The sequence below is a fragment of the Oryza glaberrima genome, chromosome 6 (genome assembly GCF_000147395.1).
Source record: "Oryza glaberrima chromosome 6, OglaRS2, whole genome shotgun sequence".
Taxonomy (NCBI): domain Eukaryota; kingdom Viridiplantae; phylum Streptophyta; class Magnoliopsida; order Poales; family Poaceae; genus Oryza; species Oryza glaberrima.
The window spans coordinates 20,102,667-20,118,395 of NC_068331.1; the positions used below are offsets into that span (position 1 = coordinate 20,102,667).

General features: G+C 43.7%; 1 protein-coding gene across 1 annotated transcript; it reads right to left on the reverse strand.

Annotated features, from left to right (window-relative positions):
* Nucleotides 1–11,567: 11,567 nt before the first annotated feature.
* Nucleotides 11,568–13,315, reverse strand: LOC127777303 (berberine bridge enzyme-like Cyn d 4). The gene has a single exon (XM_052303879.1). It carries the CDS (start codon nt 13,280–13,282, stop codon nt 11,702–11,704), a length of 1,581 nt encoding a protein of 526 aa, XP_052159839.1. The 5' UTR covers nt 13,283–13,315; the 3' UTR covers nt 11,568–11,701.
* Between the last annotated feature and the right edge of the window lie 2,414 nt (nt 13,316–15,729).

Here is a 15,729-nt window from a genome sequence, read left to right on the forward strand (position 1 = left end):
GCTATGCCCGATGGGTAAATGGGCATGGGTATAGGTAATCACTACCCATGCCCGCTTTGCCCGTTTACCCGTGAAATCTACCTTACATGTAGGCTAGGAGCAAAATCCACTAGAATATATAATCCAAGTTCTTTGTTTTCTACGGTTTCCCTTTTATTTTCCTTATTATTTCTCTCCCCCTTCCTCTATTGTCGCCAGAGGAGAGACACTACACCGAGGCGGAGAATTGATGTTTTAAGTTCGATTCGAACTTAGAAGCTTGTAGACTTTTTGTTCCACTGCTTTTGTTGTGGCGGGTAAACGGGCACGCCCGCGGGCAATGGTCATGGGTGGCAATCCTTGCCCGTCATGTAGTAACGGGCATACCCACGGACACAAATAATCTCACGGGGCACGGGTATGGGTAGGCACTACCCGTGCTCGTCGCGCCCGATAGCCATCCCTATTTGTGTCAGTGTGTCATTGGGGAGGAAATAAAAAGACAAAGGATCAAAGAGAGTGCACATACTAATGGAAGATAAAAGAGTGAAGTGCAACAGCGGTCCCTAAACTTATGTGGATGTATCATCTAGGTCCCTAAACTCTCAAAATGTATTTTTGGGTCCCCGAACTTGTCCTGGGTGTCACATAGGTCCATCCGATGACGTGGCATGCCACGGTGGCGCATACGTGTCGGTGGGGACCCCACATGTCAGTCCTATGTATAAAAATAAAATTAAAAACCATATTTTCTCCTCTCTACCTCCGCGTCGAGCTCCGCCGCCTCCGCTCACCGGCATGCGCGCGCCGACCTACGTGCGTCGGCTCCATCGGCTCCGCCATGCTGGCCTCCTCGCTGCAGCCTCAGCCGGCCCTCCACATCGAGCTCCGCTGCCTCCGCCGGTTGCACCGGCCTCCGCGCCACAAGCGACACCGCACTTGCCTCGCCCGAGGCTGTTTCCTTGGCACCTTTGCTGTCGACGTCGCGACCTCCGCGCGAATGCATGTGGGTCCCCACCGAGGTGCCGGCACGGCAAGGTAGCGGTGCTGCGCGCGGCCAGTAGAGGCGGCGGAGCTGCGCGTGGCTGGCCAGGTGCTTCGCCCGCGGCGAGCGCAGGACCGCAGCGTGAGATCACGGCGACCGAGCGAGACCGCAGCGGCGGTCCCGGAGGCGGAGTCATCCGGGGCCTTGACGCGGACACGGACGTGATGCAGTGGAAGGTGGCTCGCATGAGGCCGCGCATGTCCAGCGTCATGGCGGAGTTCGGCGGAATCGTGCAAGGCCACGGCAGTACCTCTCGGAGGCGGAGCCATGGTAGACCTTGCACATGATGCTGGAACCGGGGGAAACCACGGCGGCGGAGCGAAGCTGACGCGGAGACGGTCTCGCGCGAGCACGTAGGCATGGCTGCAGGTTGCCTCACTCCTGCACCTTGCCACATGAATAGGGCCATGCTCTGCATGCATCTATCCACACGTGCTACCGAGCGGAGGCTGCGGAGTCGCGTGGTGCCAGCGGAGGGTGCTGGTTGCCGCTCATGGCGGCGCCACTAGGAGGTCGCGCAGGCGAACATAAGCGGACTCGACTGCGGTCGACGCGGAGGTGGCTCTGCACGGCATTGGTTGGTGGCGTTGGCGCATGCTGGTGAGCGGAGGCAGCGGAGCTCGACGCGAAGGTAGAGAGGGGAAAATATGGTTTTTAATTCTAATTTTATATATATGACTGACATGTGGGGTCCCCACCGACACGTAGGTGCCACCGCGGTATGTCACATCATCGGATGGACCTAGATGACACCCAAAAATGCATTTTGAGAGTTCAGTGATCTAGTTGACACACCCGGACAAGTTTAGAAAAACGAAATAAAACATGAGGTATGAGCTCATGCTTATTTTCCAACAAAATAGGGGAGATGTAGGAAACTAATATATAGGGATCCAGACATCCAATTCCTTTGATCCAGAGGACATCATAGAAAAATTTTCTAAGGATTTTAGGACCCATTTGAAACGTAAGAAACTCAAACATAAATAAATAAGAAAAAAACACATGAATCGATCAACATGGAATCTCAATTCCTACAGGAAGATAGACCACGTGGATACTTCAAAAGATATGTTTGATTGCGATGTAGAACAAACATAGGATTGCAAGAGACAAATGATTGAAAACATGAGCTATGACATCTTTGTTTCTTCCAAAATCACCATAGGATTGTCCATTCCATAAGAATTTAAAATAAAATGATAGGATTCAATCCATTGTTTCTAAAGCTTGCAAATGAATTTTTCCTATATGATTACAATCCTTCAAATTTCCTATGTCAACCCTCCTAATCAAATTCAAAGGGGGGCGATTACTAAAGAATTGTTTCGAGGGTTCTTGAAAGACCTTTGTGATCTTTCACTATTTGAGGTATCTGACAGCTCGTTTGGCTGATGATATTACCGGGCGGTCCATTTTTTTATGACATGGAGCAATAACTTTTCATTACTCCAGAAGATTCGAAGCCCATAGAGTTTTATATTCACAAATAGAAAAAAATTATTGCCCCTAAAAATTTTACATTAAAAAGTGTGATACACATCCCCTTGCAACAACGTGAGAAGGCATATATTAAGTTCTTAAAAAAGGGCTCAAAATCAAGCATTATATTCCCTGGAAAGACTTGTTGAGGAGTGTTGATGCGAAAAACACACACTAGCATGGGAGATCTGCTTAGCTCCAGTGCAGATCCAAAGGTTGGTGAGATGCGGGCGTGCCAGTCAGTTTGATCCTGCAACTGACAAGATATACAAATAGTAGATCAATGAGCTGATCGGCTAACAAACCGATAAAGTAATTCCAGCCGATGCTGATACCAACCGATAGCGATAGGGTTTTGAGCTATCGGCTATAATTCTGATGTAGATTCTGACTCTTGATGTAAATAAAAATATAAAGACAATCAGTTGATGATAATGCAAAAAAACAACAATGTAATGCAATAGAAACCAATCGGCTAATAATAATATGATAGGATAGGTACTGATCCGATGGTTAAAAAATACATCGGCTAGAGGTCCGATGTCATAAAATCCACATATTAGATTAAACGGTGAAATCTTTGTTATCATCGGCTAAATCCAACTTATATGCAATCCTTATAAGCCGATGCAACGTCTAGATACCTAATCGGTTGAAACCTCGATGAAACCCTTATTGGCAGTCAAAAAGCAGGCTAGGGATTATGGTTCTAAATACGACTTAGTAGATCAAACTTAACTGATGCAGCACTAAGTATGAAAAGAAACATAATATCTAGACAATCAAGCCGTTGACTGATTTTTAGGGTGGTAGATGCATTAGCTAATCTAATATAGTAAAACAATTTAATCGATACCAGCAGAAACCCTAAAGCGAGAGACAACCGATAGAGCTAAATTGAGATACTAGGACTAGATTATCTAAGACATATGATAAATAGTTAGCCAAATATATCATCCAAACCGGAGCAATTCAAGAGGTCAAATGTACTAATGCAGCCTTGAACGACGCCGACGTAGACGAGACAATTGCCTGGGCTGGCGGAACATTGGACTTACTCCTTCACCGGAGATCGAACACCGATGCAACCCCACGTCAGGTGCCAAGTCCAGCCGGACGATAAAATAGAGTAGAAAAGGTAAAAGGTGGCGATGCGCCGAATTGTATTGATCGTGGAGATGATTTACAATGACCTTGGGTATACATATTTATACCCATGGGGAGAAACTAGTCCTTATAGTACAAGAAAGAAACTTTCCTAAAGATAAAAAGAAAACATAAAGTCCTTATAGGATACTAAACACACTTTCGTAAAGATAAACGAAACTAACAAACTATTCCTATTTAATAGATAATTTGCCATACCGCATCCTCTTGAACTCGGTCACTTCTATATAAGCTTCCTTTAATAGATTAATTTCCTTATCTGAATATAGCAGGAATCCGACTATTGGCGATGTGATAATTCTCTTAGGGGTGCCAAATTTCACTGTCAACAACGAGCACGTACAAAAAAATCCATAGATTATGTTTGTTAGAGTTTATATATGTTGCATATGCATATAAGTTTAAGATTTGGAGTTATACTGCGTATTAGTAATAGAGTAAAAGTCTGTTCTCTCTTAAATAGAGAAAAGGGCATGTTGTAACCACATGTTGACTTGGCATAAATGAGAGGTAGCCGTTGCCGGTATCATTCAGCCGAGGCTCGTTGTAACTCTGATATGCTGCAATATGCTAGATCGAGGAGGAGTAAGTGCCTAGGGATGTAGGCTTAACTTGAATCTCGTTAACAAATATCGTGTTTCGGTGTCGTCATCGTGTTTGGATCTTCTATATATGGCATTTCTTCCGAGTTTGGTTTCCGATGGTAATTTCGGGCCGGTTTTATAACATCGCGATTAAGCAATAAGTTTCATGGTATATTTTTGTTATTTTTTTCAGCTTAATTTGTGCTGCAAAAATCGATCTATTGAACATTTGCCGCTTTCCCTCTGTACACGTTGCATCTCACAACGAAAAACCCGGCAGGGGCATTTTTTTCCGCTGTCTGAAAACCTAAGCTAGCTAGCTTGGTGCTAATTAACGAGCTCGATCTGATCTAGAGATCTGGTTTAGAGTTAATCTAGCTAGGAGACTTGTATGGTCAGATGTGTATATATGTCGTCTTGCTACAGTGTGTCAACCGCTCTAGAGTGGCAGTATTATTTATCGCAGTATTATTTATCTAAGGATCCTATCTATGAGACAGTGACTGCATGATCGCTGGATAGATAAGGAATAATGGCAGTCACCTGCATGCCAGTTTAATCCATCCAAAAACACCCAAACGAAACATATGTGCCGGCATAAAATTCCAATCGACATGCTATGGTAACATGGGGGGCTTTTCTTAATTTCAAATTTTTTTCGTTGCAAATATAATTTTGTTCCAAACAATCAAACAAAAACGAGAGGAAAAGAACACAAGATCAGGATGTGACAATCCATCGGAGACAGCGATATGATTAATCACAGTCAAACTGGCATTAATGTGCGCTCCAATATGACGATAAATTACGCAAAGCGCTTTAACGTGCTATTTGTATCATGGTATATTATATCCACATGGCATCTCCTGAGTGTAACGTGGTTCATATACATGTATTGAGTGTCATGGATCCGGAACTAAATCTTTACGTAGTTCAAGCTACTCTCTCCCTAAAAAATCTATTTCTAGATTTGAATCTGGACGACACACTCCAGATACAAATCTAGAATTAGTTTTTTTTTAAGGACGGAGGACCGAGGAAGTAAGTTAGAGGGACATTAAAGTGACTTGCTCCATTCGATCCACATCAGACGAACTGAGTGATCTGCACAGCGGCTGGACAGGCTTTAGCTCGGCCCACAGCAATAAAAAACAGAGACGGCCCATTTGCAGACAAAGCTTCCACGCAGGCACCCACAACGTACTTGTCCTTTTGTCGGAACAGCGTGCCATGCATGGCCGCCGGCCGCTCGGCTCTCGTCGCCTCCCTCAGCACGAAAGGAAGCCACCGCAGCCGCCGCACTCCTCCCCATCCCTGATTACTCTGTAGTTGCTAGCTCCGGTGTCGCCACCGCGGCGTGGGTAATGCACCGGAGGCTGCTGTTGCTGTGGTGGTTCTTGCCGCGCGCGATGAGGCGGAGGCAATTTGTTGTGGTGATGCTGGCTGGTGGAGTGAGATACTGCTCGAGTTCAAGGCCGTTGTGACCGCGGACACGAATGGCGCGCTCGCGTCGTGGACGCCGAGGGCAAGAGCCGCTGCAACTTTGTCAGGTTACATGCGAGTATGCGATCAGTCTTCTAGCAGTTTCTTCGACGGAATCCCCTCCAGCTTCGATCAGCACGTTGGGCGCCAAGCTCCAAGAGCTCAACCTCAGACGCATGCAACACCTTCGGCGAGATCACACCCTTACTCGGCGCGTGCTTCGGGTCCTCTATTTATCACTGCTAGTGACAGGGGAGAATTAAAGGATATGTAGATGTGAGATGTTCTTGCTTCAAGCGGGGAAGGAATGTGTTTTACTAGCTAGCTTTGGCTTATCTTTGCATGCGCCTTAGGGCATGTACAAAGGTAGAGTTAGATATGAGCTCTACGTTATCTAGAGACTAGTATCCAGAACAGTTAAAGACAATATGGTCTCTAATAATTAATGTATAAAAATATTTTTTCTTACTTTTCTTTCCTTTCTTTCACTACAAAGCAACAAAATTTGCTCTAATAAATGCTAAGAGTCGACTCTGAGCCATTGTCATGCATAACAACCATACTCCTTTCTCTTTCTTCCATGTCATCAAATTTGCTTGCATGACAATAGAGAGAGACCACTAATAAAGACCGTTGTACATGCCCTTAGGTGGTGTTTTGATGGTAGGGACTTATTTCAGTCCCTCTCACAAAAGCATAACTTGGACTTATATTTTTGTGAGAGGGACTAAAATATAAGTCCCTCCTATCCCAATCAGCCCCTTAAATTATGTACTGGAAATCTCAAGTCAATCTTAAAAGGTCGAACGGTTTAGATGACCACTCGTAAAGGCTATCCACTCAATTTCATATTATAATTATAAGTCATTTGAATTTGTTTCTAGTTAAAGTTTTGTATATTTAATCAAATTTATAGAAAAATATAGTAGTAACCTTAACCCAAAACAATTTTAGACTTAATCTAAAACATTGTTTTAACATAAAACAATGCTAGATTTAATCAAAATATATTCAATGTATGATTTAATGAAACTAATTTCATATTTTATATGTTGAATTTTTCTATAAATTTGGTTAAACTTAATAAAATTTAATAAAAAAATTAAACACCTTATAATATGAAACAGAGGGAGTAAAAGGTTCGGACGGTTCGGACAGGGTGACTGATAATCCAGAGCTCTGTCCAGACCATCCGGCCATTCAATCAGCAGAAACTATCCATCTTGTTGTCCACGGACCGTGTAATTTTTCACCCTAAGCGAGTAATACTGTTGGTTAGAGCGATAAATCGTCAGTGTTGCTCTAGGTACCATTTCTTGTTCATGGCTTAAACCGGCAGTGGTACTGCGCCATTTTCTTATATTGAAAGATCTAAACCAGTGGAGCATATATACAAATGACCCGTCTAAACAATAATCAAAGGAAACCACTCATATTGAAGTATAGTCTAAAATATCGTGCAGGCTTTTCAAATCTTCTATTATATACTAAAAGTCCATTAAACTCTCTACAAACGCTCCTAAACCGCCATGTGTCATCCTATAAACACTCTCGAGTTACCACGTGGCACTCTAATAAAATATAGAATATCATAAAAAATCTAATAAACATCTAGCCATTGATTTTCGTTAAATCGGTGGACACATATATTTTAACCATTAAAAATCCGGTAGCCCTCATCCCCATCGTGCATATATGCGGCATGTGCAGGTACGTGCTATACCTCCCTTCCTCCGGCCTCTCTCTTTCTCTCCTCTTTTCTCGGTAACTACTCTTATTTTTTAGCTAACACCTATATCTATCTTCAGATTTTCTAACTATATTTACCTGTGAAAGTTTTGCACGTACAAAAAAACCACTGTTCCACATACGTGCACGTGCATACATACGTACTCTCCTTTTTTTTTCTTTTTTTCCCTTCTTCTTGGTTAGATGAGATAGAAAACTAAATTAATAATTTAATACACACATTAACTGTTAATATTTTAATTTCTAAAATGCACATTAATAGATTAGAAAAAAATTCAAGAAAATCTGAGGAAAAAAGTAAAACATTTATTCATCGATTTTCATTTAAATTAGTAGATCTATTATCTCAGATTATTAAATTAAATCTATTAATAACCTCACACCTAATCTCTCTCAGCGCACCGACGAGAGAAAGGTACTTACATACTGCTCATAAAAAACCAAAAAAAAATACATATACAACTGTAACGCAATGTTTGATTAAAAACAAATAAATATATATTACATATATCATTAAAAATTACATCCGCTTCCATCTGCTCCCCTCTTTTCTCTATGCATGTATAGATGAGATCGTAAATATAATTAGTGATATTAAATTTTAAAGAACTATAACTTTATAAACATAGATTATATATATCACAAGATATACGTAAATAAATTAGATCCATAACCTTTGGAAATAAAATTTTTAGGATTCTATTATTTTACCCATTATGTTAACAATATAATATAATTTTATTTAGAACCATTATTTTAAAAAACACGCGGTTTAAAATAAAGGTTAGATAACTATATTTTATACCATTAATTATCAATTTATGATCTATATTAACTAATTTATACTCCATCCGTTTCTAAATATTTGACGCCGTTGACTTTTTAAAATATGTTTGACCGTTAGTCTTATACAAAATATTTAAGTAATTATTAATTATTTTCCTATCATTTGATTCATTGTTAAATATACTTATATGTATACATATTGTTTTACATATTTCATAAAAGTTTTTGAATAAGACGAACGGTCAAACATGTGCTAAAAAGTATACTATTTTTAATAAAAATATTTTGCCATCGATTTTCACTTAAACTGACATACCTATTAATTAATTAATTAGGTAATCATATATATATTTCATAAAAAAAGAAAAAAAAGCTTCTAAAGACCTCTCTTAAGTCCTCTGCACAACACGTGTTCATATTTGCCTTCTGCACATATGACAAAAAGCATCGTACCTAAGGCAGCTAAAAGTGATTACCAAAGTGATCATGACTGTCAATAAACACTACACATACTAATTAATTTTATATAATTTCTCTCTTATTTCAAACAAATATTATTTCGAAGAATACAATTGAACATGTGAAAAACAAAAAAAAAGGCTTTAAACAATTGCTGATATTTTTGCACTACTAAACCAAGCAATTGTGTAGATGATTTGTGTCCTAACATAAAAAAGTCTTCAATTCTTTAAAAGTGTGGAAAAATATGAACATTTTGAACTTCTACGAATGGAGGAACAATCCAACCGTTAATCTATCCTTAATTTGGTTGTTACTAAATCATGCATTTTCATAATGCGATTCAGTCACAATAACTTTGAATTTCTTACTATTACAGTTTGTGCTTATAGCAATATTGTACATAATATTTACTTACTTGATCCAAAAGTCGAACTCATATGGCCTTGATTTATCATCTAACATGAATGATATTTGGATATGCACCCTATAGTTTACCCTTATGAGATGCAATTTCTGAAGAAAAAAAATTAAATATCATGTTTTAATAATACGGATGCCCACGCATCGCGTGGGCCACCTTTCTAGTGGAATATAAAAGCTGAAAATATATAATGGGCAAACAACTCGCAAAGCTAAAGTTTGTCCTAGTTTCCAATATAACATCTAGTTGTAAAAAGAAGATTTTAAATTTGTTGAACGAGTGGCTATGACACAATTGCAAGAAAAATGCCTGGTAGGGAGTTTTCCGCCGAGATAGAAAAAGCCCAGTCTCAGGGACATAAGCTGATAGGCCTGGTGCTTCGCAAGCAAAGATACTTTAAAGAAAAGGTCCATTTTATCTCCTCCGTGATGAGCCGACTTTGCGGTTGAAGAACGTGAATCAAGGTAGGCCCATGATTTGAAGGAGCCCAAATTAACCTTTTGCCTACTTTAATTTCAGACTGCATTTCTCCAGGGAATAAGTTCGCTTGACATCTCTCAGTTTGATGTCAAGTTCTAATTTCATCCTTGAACTTCAATAACAGATATAATATATTTCTCAACTTACGATACAGGATTACCAGAGGTCCCAAAACAGTATTATGTCTCGTTTTGGCTAACATAGCAAGTTGATGGTAGTCAACCCAACTAACTCGCGTGGGACCCATGGGGCCCTATATCTCTGCAGTAGGTCTTTCTTCCTCCTCTCTTTCACTCTATTACACATAAACTCAAAGGCGACGACCCACAGGGAATAGAGCAACGTGCGGTGGGAGGTGGGAAGAAGGGTGACACCGGGCAGGAAAGGAGTCAACGGCCTCCGCATGTTCGTCCCTAGCCTGCGCGCCACATGCTTGCCTTCTTCCACTCCGTCAGGCAGAGGGAGGAGCACACATGGGCTGTCGTGCTTCCTATTTGAGGAGTCCACAGGCGGGGCCATCTGCCTCCTCTTCCACCTCCATATGCCACCGGAGGAGCGGAACGCCGCCGTCCTAGTGGCACCCATTGTGCTCACTGTTGATGCTCCTAAAGTCCGTAGTGGCGCCGGCGCAATGGCGGGGACAAGGTGAGGGAGGAGGCTGGGGGCTCGTCACGTCGGTGTGGGTCGTCGGTGGGTGTAGTGCGTCTCCGGCAACAGCTACATCCTCTCGTGTGGGAGGAGGTTGGCAGCGCCTAGGACGAGCGGGAGGAGGAGGTGCTTCGCCACAATAAACACGCTCGCCAATGCCATCTTGTTTGAGGAGAAATTAAGCGGCAGCAGCCTAGTTAATCGTGGCGGCCACCATGGCCGCGGTGAAGCCAGAGCTCATGCACGTGCTACCGCCTTCGTCGGCCACGCTGGGGTAGGCAATGAGCCTCATCTTTTCGCTTATGCTTATGCTTATCAGCCAAAATTTAAATTTTCAATCTTAAATTTGGAGTTTATTTTCATTGAAGTTTATTTTTCAGCCTTTCTTTTAGATCATTAAGAACACGTATTAAAAAAATTTACAAATTTTTTTCGTTAGCAAATATGACGTTTGGCTTATTCCCGACTTAGGCGTATTGTTCGTCGTAGGGCCAGACATTTCCTCCTCGATCAGGGCCTCAGCGGACGTCTCGGTCGGGTCTTCCTCCATGTCGCCCCTGTCTGGCGATGAGGCCTCATCCAAAGAACTGGACGTGGAGTCCTTGGGGGCACTGGCCAAGACCTCTTCCCCGACACCTCGGCGACCTTTGACGACTTAGCGCTGGCCTTGGCGTGGGTTGGGTGACGGAATAGCCGAATTAGGTTCTCCCCACCAGCCGCTGTCCTCCTCACCGCCAACCGCTAGCCTTCTCCTCACCACCCCGTCCCAGTGAGATGAGAATAGAGGGGAGGGAGAGAGGGAGAGGTGACGAGTGAGGGGCCTTGACATGTGGGTCCCACAGTGACTCAGTGTTGTTGACTCCGATCAATTAGCCACGTTGGATAAAACAAGCCGCTATGCTGCCATGGGATCTCCTGTCCACTGGTTTGTCCACTGGTTTTGACAGTTGTGGGACGAAATACAAAGTGGGTGTCAAAATAAGGGACCTAAAGTGAACTTATTTCTTTTGTCCAGGCATCGTATCAGGCACCAGGCAAAAAATCACGGCTCATGCCTAGCATGGTTTGAAACCCAGTCTGACACTCTGACGAAAGACCAGAAAAACTATTAGCAGTTCTAGAAACCAGTCACGTTCCATACATTTTCCTACATACACACCGGACGAAACCACGTTTCTCCGGAACGATAACAAGATAAGCGAAAAATCTACCTAAAATAATATTCTTACAATTCAAATCTTATATTATTATTAAAAATTTACACAATCGTTCACAAATCATGATCCAACACGAAACAAATACTGTATACCAGTAGCTATCAATCTGTCACACACAAGACACGCACGCACGCACGCACGCACGCATATGCACCAACTATCACAAGAAACATCAGCTGCATTGCTATCTAATCGATCACTACTTGGTGGAGACAAGCGGCGGGATGCTCTGCTCGTTCCGGAAGTAGTCGCTGGCGTCCACCTTCCCCTTGGTCAGCGCCAGCCTCCTGAAGTTGGCCGCGCCGAAGTACTTCTCCCCCCACACCCTGCCGTTCTCGTAGCTCGTCACGCCGCCGGCCACCGCGTTCTCGCCGATGTCGAGGTCGCGGTAGTTCACGTACGCATCCCTCGGGTTGCTGGTGACGAACGGCTCCATGAACGCGTGCACGTTCTTGATCCAGTCCGGCACCGCGGGCGTCGCCGTCGTCGTCGGCCAGAACGCGACGTACTGGATGTTGTAGAGGACGCCGGACCGGTGCGGGTACGGCGTGTTGCCGTCGGCGATGCTGCCGACTCTCCCACCGTGAGGCTCCAGGATGATGAGCCCCGCACCGGCGGCGCCGTCGAACCACGGGAAGATCTTCTCCCAGGAGGCGCTGGGGATGGCCTGCTTGACGTAGTCGGACTTGTTCTTGGTGTAGACGCTCAGGCTGGTCGTCCTGTTCAGGAGCACCTCCACCGGCGTGCTGCTGGTGCCGCCGTTGATGTACACCATGGACTGCAGCCAGCTCATCTCCCGGCAGTCGGCACGCGTCATGCCGAGCTCCGGGAAGCGCGAGCCCATCACCGGCAGGAGCTGGTCGCACGTGCCGAGGTACAGCGACTGGAACAGGGCTTGCTTGTTCTGCACGACCACCCGAATGGTGAGCTCGTCGGGGAGCGCCGCCGGCGCGAGCGTTTGCCATTTGGTGACGGCGTCCACGGCGCCCTGGGCCAGCGTCTTCTGGATGTTGAACACCGTCACCGTCCGTGGGACAGCCACGAGCCTCACCTTCCACGACAGCACGATGCCGAAGCTCTCGCCGCCGCCGCCGCGGAGGGCCCAGAAGTAGTCCCTCCCCATGGCCTTCTTGTCCAGGAGCCTCCCGTTGGCGTCTACGACCATGGCGTCGAGGACGTTGTCCACGGAGAGACCATACTTGCGCATCATCATGCCGATCCCTCCGCCGCTGAAATGCCCGCCCACGCCGATGGTCGGGCACAGGCCGGCGGGGAACGCGAGCCCGGCGTCCGCCTTGGCGACGGCGTAGTACATCTCCCCGACCGTCGCGCCGGAGTCCACCCACGCGGTGGCCGCGCGGCGGTTGACGCGCACGGAGCGGAGGCCGGCGAGGTCGACCACGGCGAACACCTCCTGGCGCACGGACCGGTACGAGAGGCCCTCGTAGTCGTGCCCGCCGCTGCGCACGCGGAGGCGCACCCCGTGGCGGCGGCCGCACAGCACGGCGGCCTGGACGTGCGACGCGTTGGTGGGCGTCACGACGCAGAGCGGCCGCACGGTGCCGGGCGCCAGGAACCTCGGGTTCCTGACGGACGACGCCAGCACCGACGCGAACGACGACGAGCCCCGCGTGACGACGAGCTGGCTAGGCACGCCCGCGGCGAGGCACTGCAGGAATTCGCCGGAGGAGTCGGCGGAGGACAGCGGGGCGACGGACGCCGCGTAGCAGCAGCAGCAGCAGACGGCGAGCACGAGCGCCAGACTTGTCGACGCGGCCATTGTGAGATGTTGTGTCCACTCTAACGTTCAGTGATGACACGAACACGTACGAATTGCATCTACCGGATCGGCTGTTTATATACGCGCGACGTTAACGTGTACGACTGAAGGTTGCAAGTGTTGCAGAAAATGAGAAACGCGCGTAGGAGAGGTATTGGTGCTTAGTAGTAACATGCTGCCGTGGTGGTTTGGTGGAAAAGTCGCGGTCAAAGGCTAGCACCAGCCGGTGGCAGAAATAGTTGTAATTAGTCTATTTGCGGGTTCGGCGGCGTGCATGGAAGCTGCCTGGCTTGGCCCAATCGGGGGTGCGTCAGTTGTTATGGGAAAATCAAGCGTGTGAACATCGCGGAGCCACGTCGTAGTTCTACCAATAATCTACCTTGGCTTGGAACTTCAAGTAAACGAGGGACCGATGGAACGATGGCTTGGAAACTTGGAAGTAAACGAGGTGCATCACGCTGATGTAATATACCGATCTCAAGTTTGGAATGTATAAGAAGTGTGAGAAGCAGAGATATATCGGTTAGAGATAAGCGTCAAATATAAATTATAGAGATAAGATATAATTCTAGAGAAAAAAATAAAATCGTAGAGATAAAATTTTAAAGATAAATATACTCTTGTATTATGCTCTAAGTCTCTATCTTCTATGTACTCCTATAAATACCTCATAAGAGGGTCGATGTAATACATATAGAATACAACAAATATATTTTCCACAAGAAGCACTGCTCTAACGAGTGGACCTATGTTGTTTTCGATATAAAACTTGAGGTCGGTCACTTTGATTAAAAAAAAATTGTGTACACTTAGGCCCCCCGTCCATTTCTTCGGTCCATTTCTTCGGTAAGGCTAGGATAAAATTTCGAATTCTCGTGGCATGCTTTTTAAACTGCTAAACGATGCGTTTCGTGCGAAAACTTTCTATATGAAAATTGCTCTAAAATATCAGATTAATCCATTTTTCAAGTTTATAATAATTAAAACTCAATTAAGCAAATGTTATTACCACCTCGTTTTACATGAAACACTTAATCTTTATCTTCATCTTCATTTTCAGAAGATTCAAATACCACCTTATGAACAAAGATGAACAAATATATTTAGCATGAACAAATATGAACAAGCGAGCGAAAACATTTGTGAAACACCCCCAAAAAAGTGAGAAATTCAGTCGGTCAAGTGTTTCAACAACCGGTCAAATGTTTTATATATGGGACTTGATGAAACATTCAAAGTGAATAGATAAAACATTACATGTATGTTTCACTACATCTTTGTTGCAACATTCCACAAATAAATTTTAAACATTAAGTTTAAATCGCTTGGAACAAGTACAACTTTTGGAAAAAGTAATGCAACATTCAAAATTCTATGCAATATTTCTAAAAAGAAATGGCGCAACATTGGAACAAATGCAACCATTTGAATGCAACGAGTAAGACAAATAGAGAAGAAATGATTGCAACAAAATCATCGAATAATATGCAACAATACCCAACCAATATCGATCTCCTTTCTTTCTCCCATCTGGTCATAAATATTTAGCATTTACCATAGATTAAGTCCATGACCATTAATAATATCTCAAATGCTTAATTTTGAAAAATAGTGTATCTAGTATCAAAATATTGTAAACTTACTAGATCTTGTAAAATTATACTAACAAAAAAACTAAAGGCCAAAATTTCACATGTTTGGCCAAATCTTATCTTAGACAACGTCAATTATTTACATCAACCACAATCAATTTCCATCTAATTGAGTTGTACACTTGTACATACTCATTCTTCTCATTCTAAAATGACCAGCTATGAGGTGGTATTGGATTTTAGTGGAGAAATAAGATGTATTAGTTAGTACGTGAACTATCATAATATACGATATCACAGTTGTACAACATTACACTCATAGCTCAATGATAATTGTGCTAGGGATTTCCTAGCCACATTCGCAAGCTCATGACTTATGTTGTTATGAATCTTACGAATACACATTTTTCTTTGTATGTTCAGAACAAAAGTTTTTTCCCAACCGCATAAGTTAGTTTCCAGCTTATTGGTATTGATCTATCCTTCTCTCTAGAGCGCAATGTATTGTTAAGACTTAAGAGCTTCATCAGGTTCATTTATATTGTGTAGATGAGAGGGGATGTTTTAAAGAAGATATGGAAAACCACATTTTTAATTTCTTGTTAGGTTTTAATGTCTTATTGATGAGCTAATGATCGAAATGATATTCTTTTTTACTAGATATCTCATATTGCTTAAATGTATCTGATCCATGACAAGTAAGTACATTATTATCACTATTTAGATGGACTTAGGCATTGGGTCACCCGGGCCATGGCCCATGGCCTAGGATTGAAGGCCCACTAATTAATGTAGGAATATGTTCACCATGTATTTCATATGTAAGGTAAATCTTATCGTGGACGAACGTGGGCT

Bases quoted from the DNA above. Each gene is read 5' to 3' on its own strand.
- LOC127777303 (XM_052303879.1), bottom strand. From the start codon at position 13,282: ATGGCCGCGTCGACAAGTCTGGCGCTCGTGCTCGCCGTCTGCTGCTGC.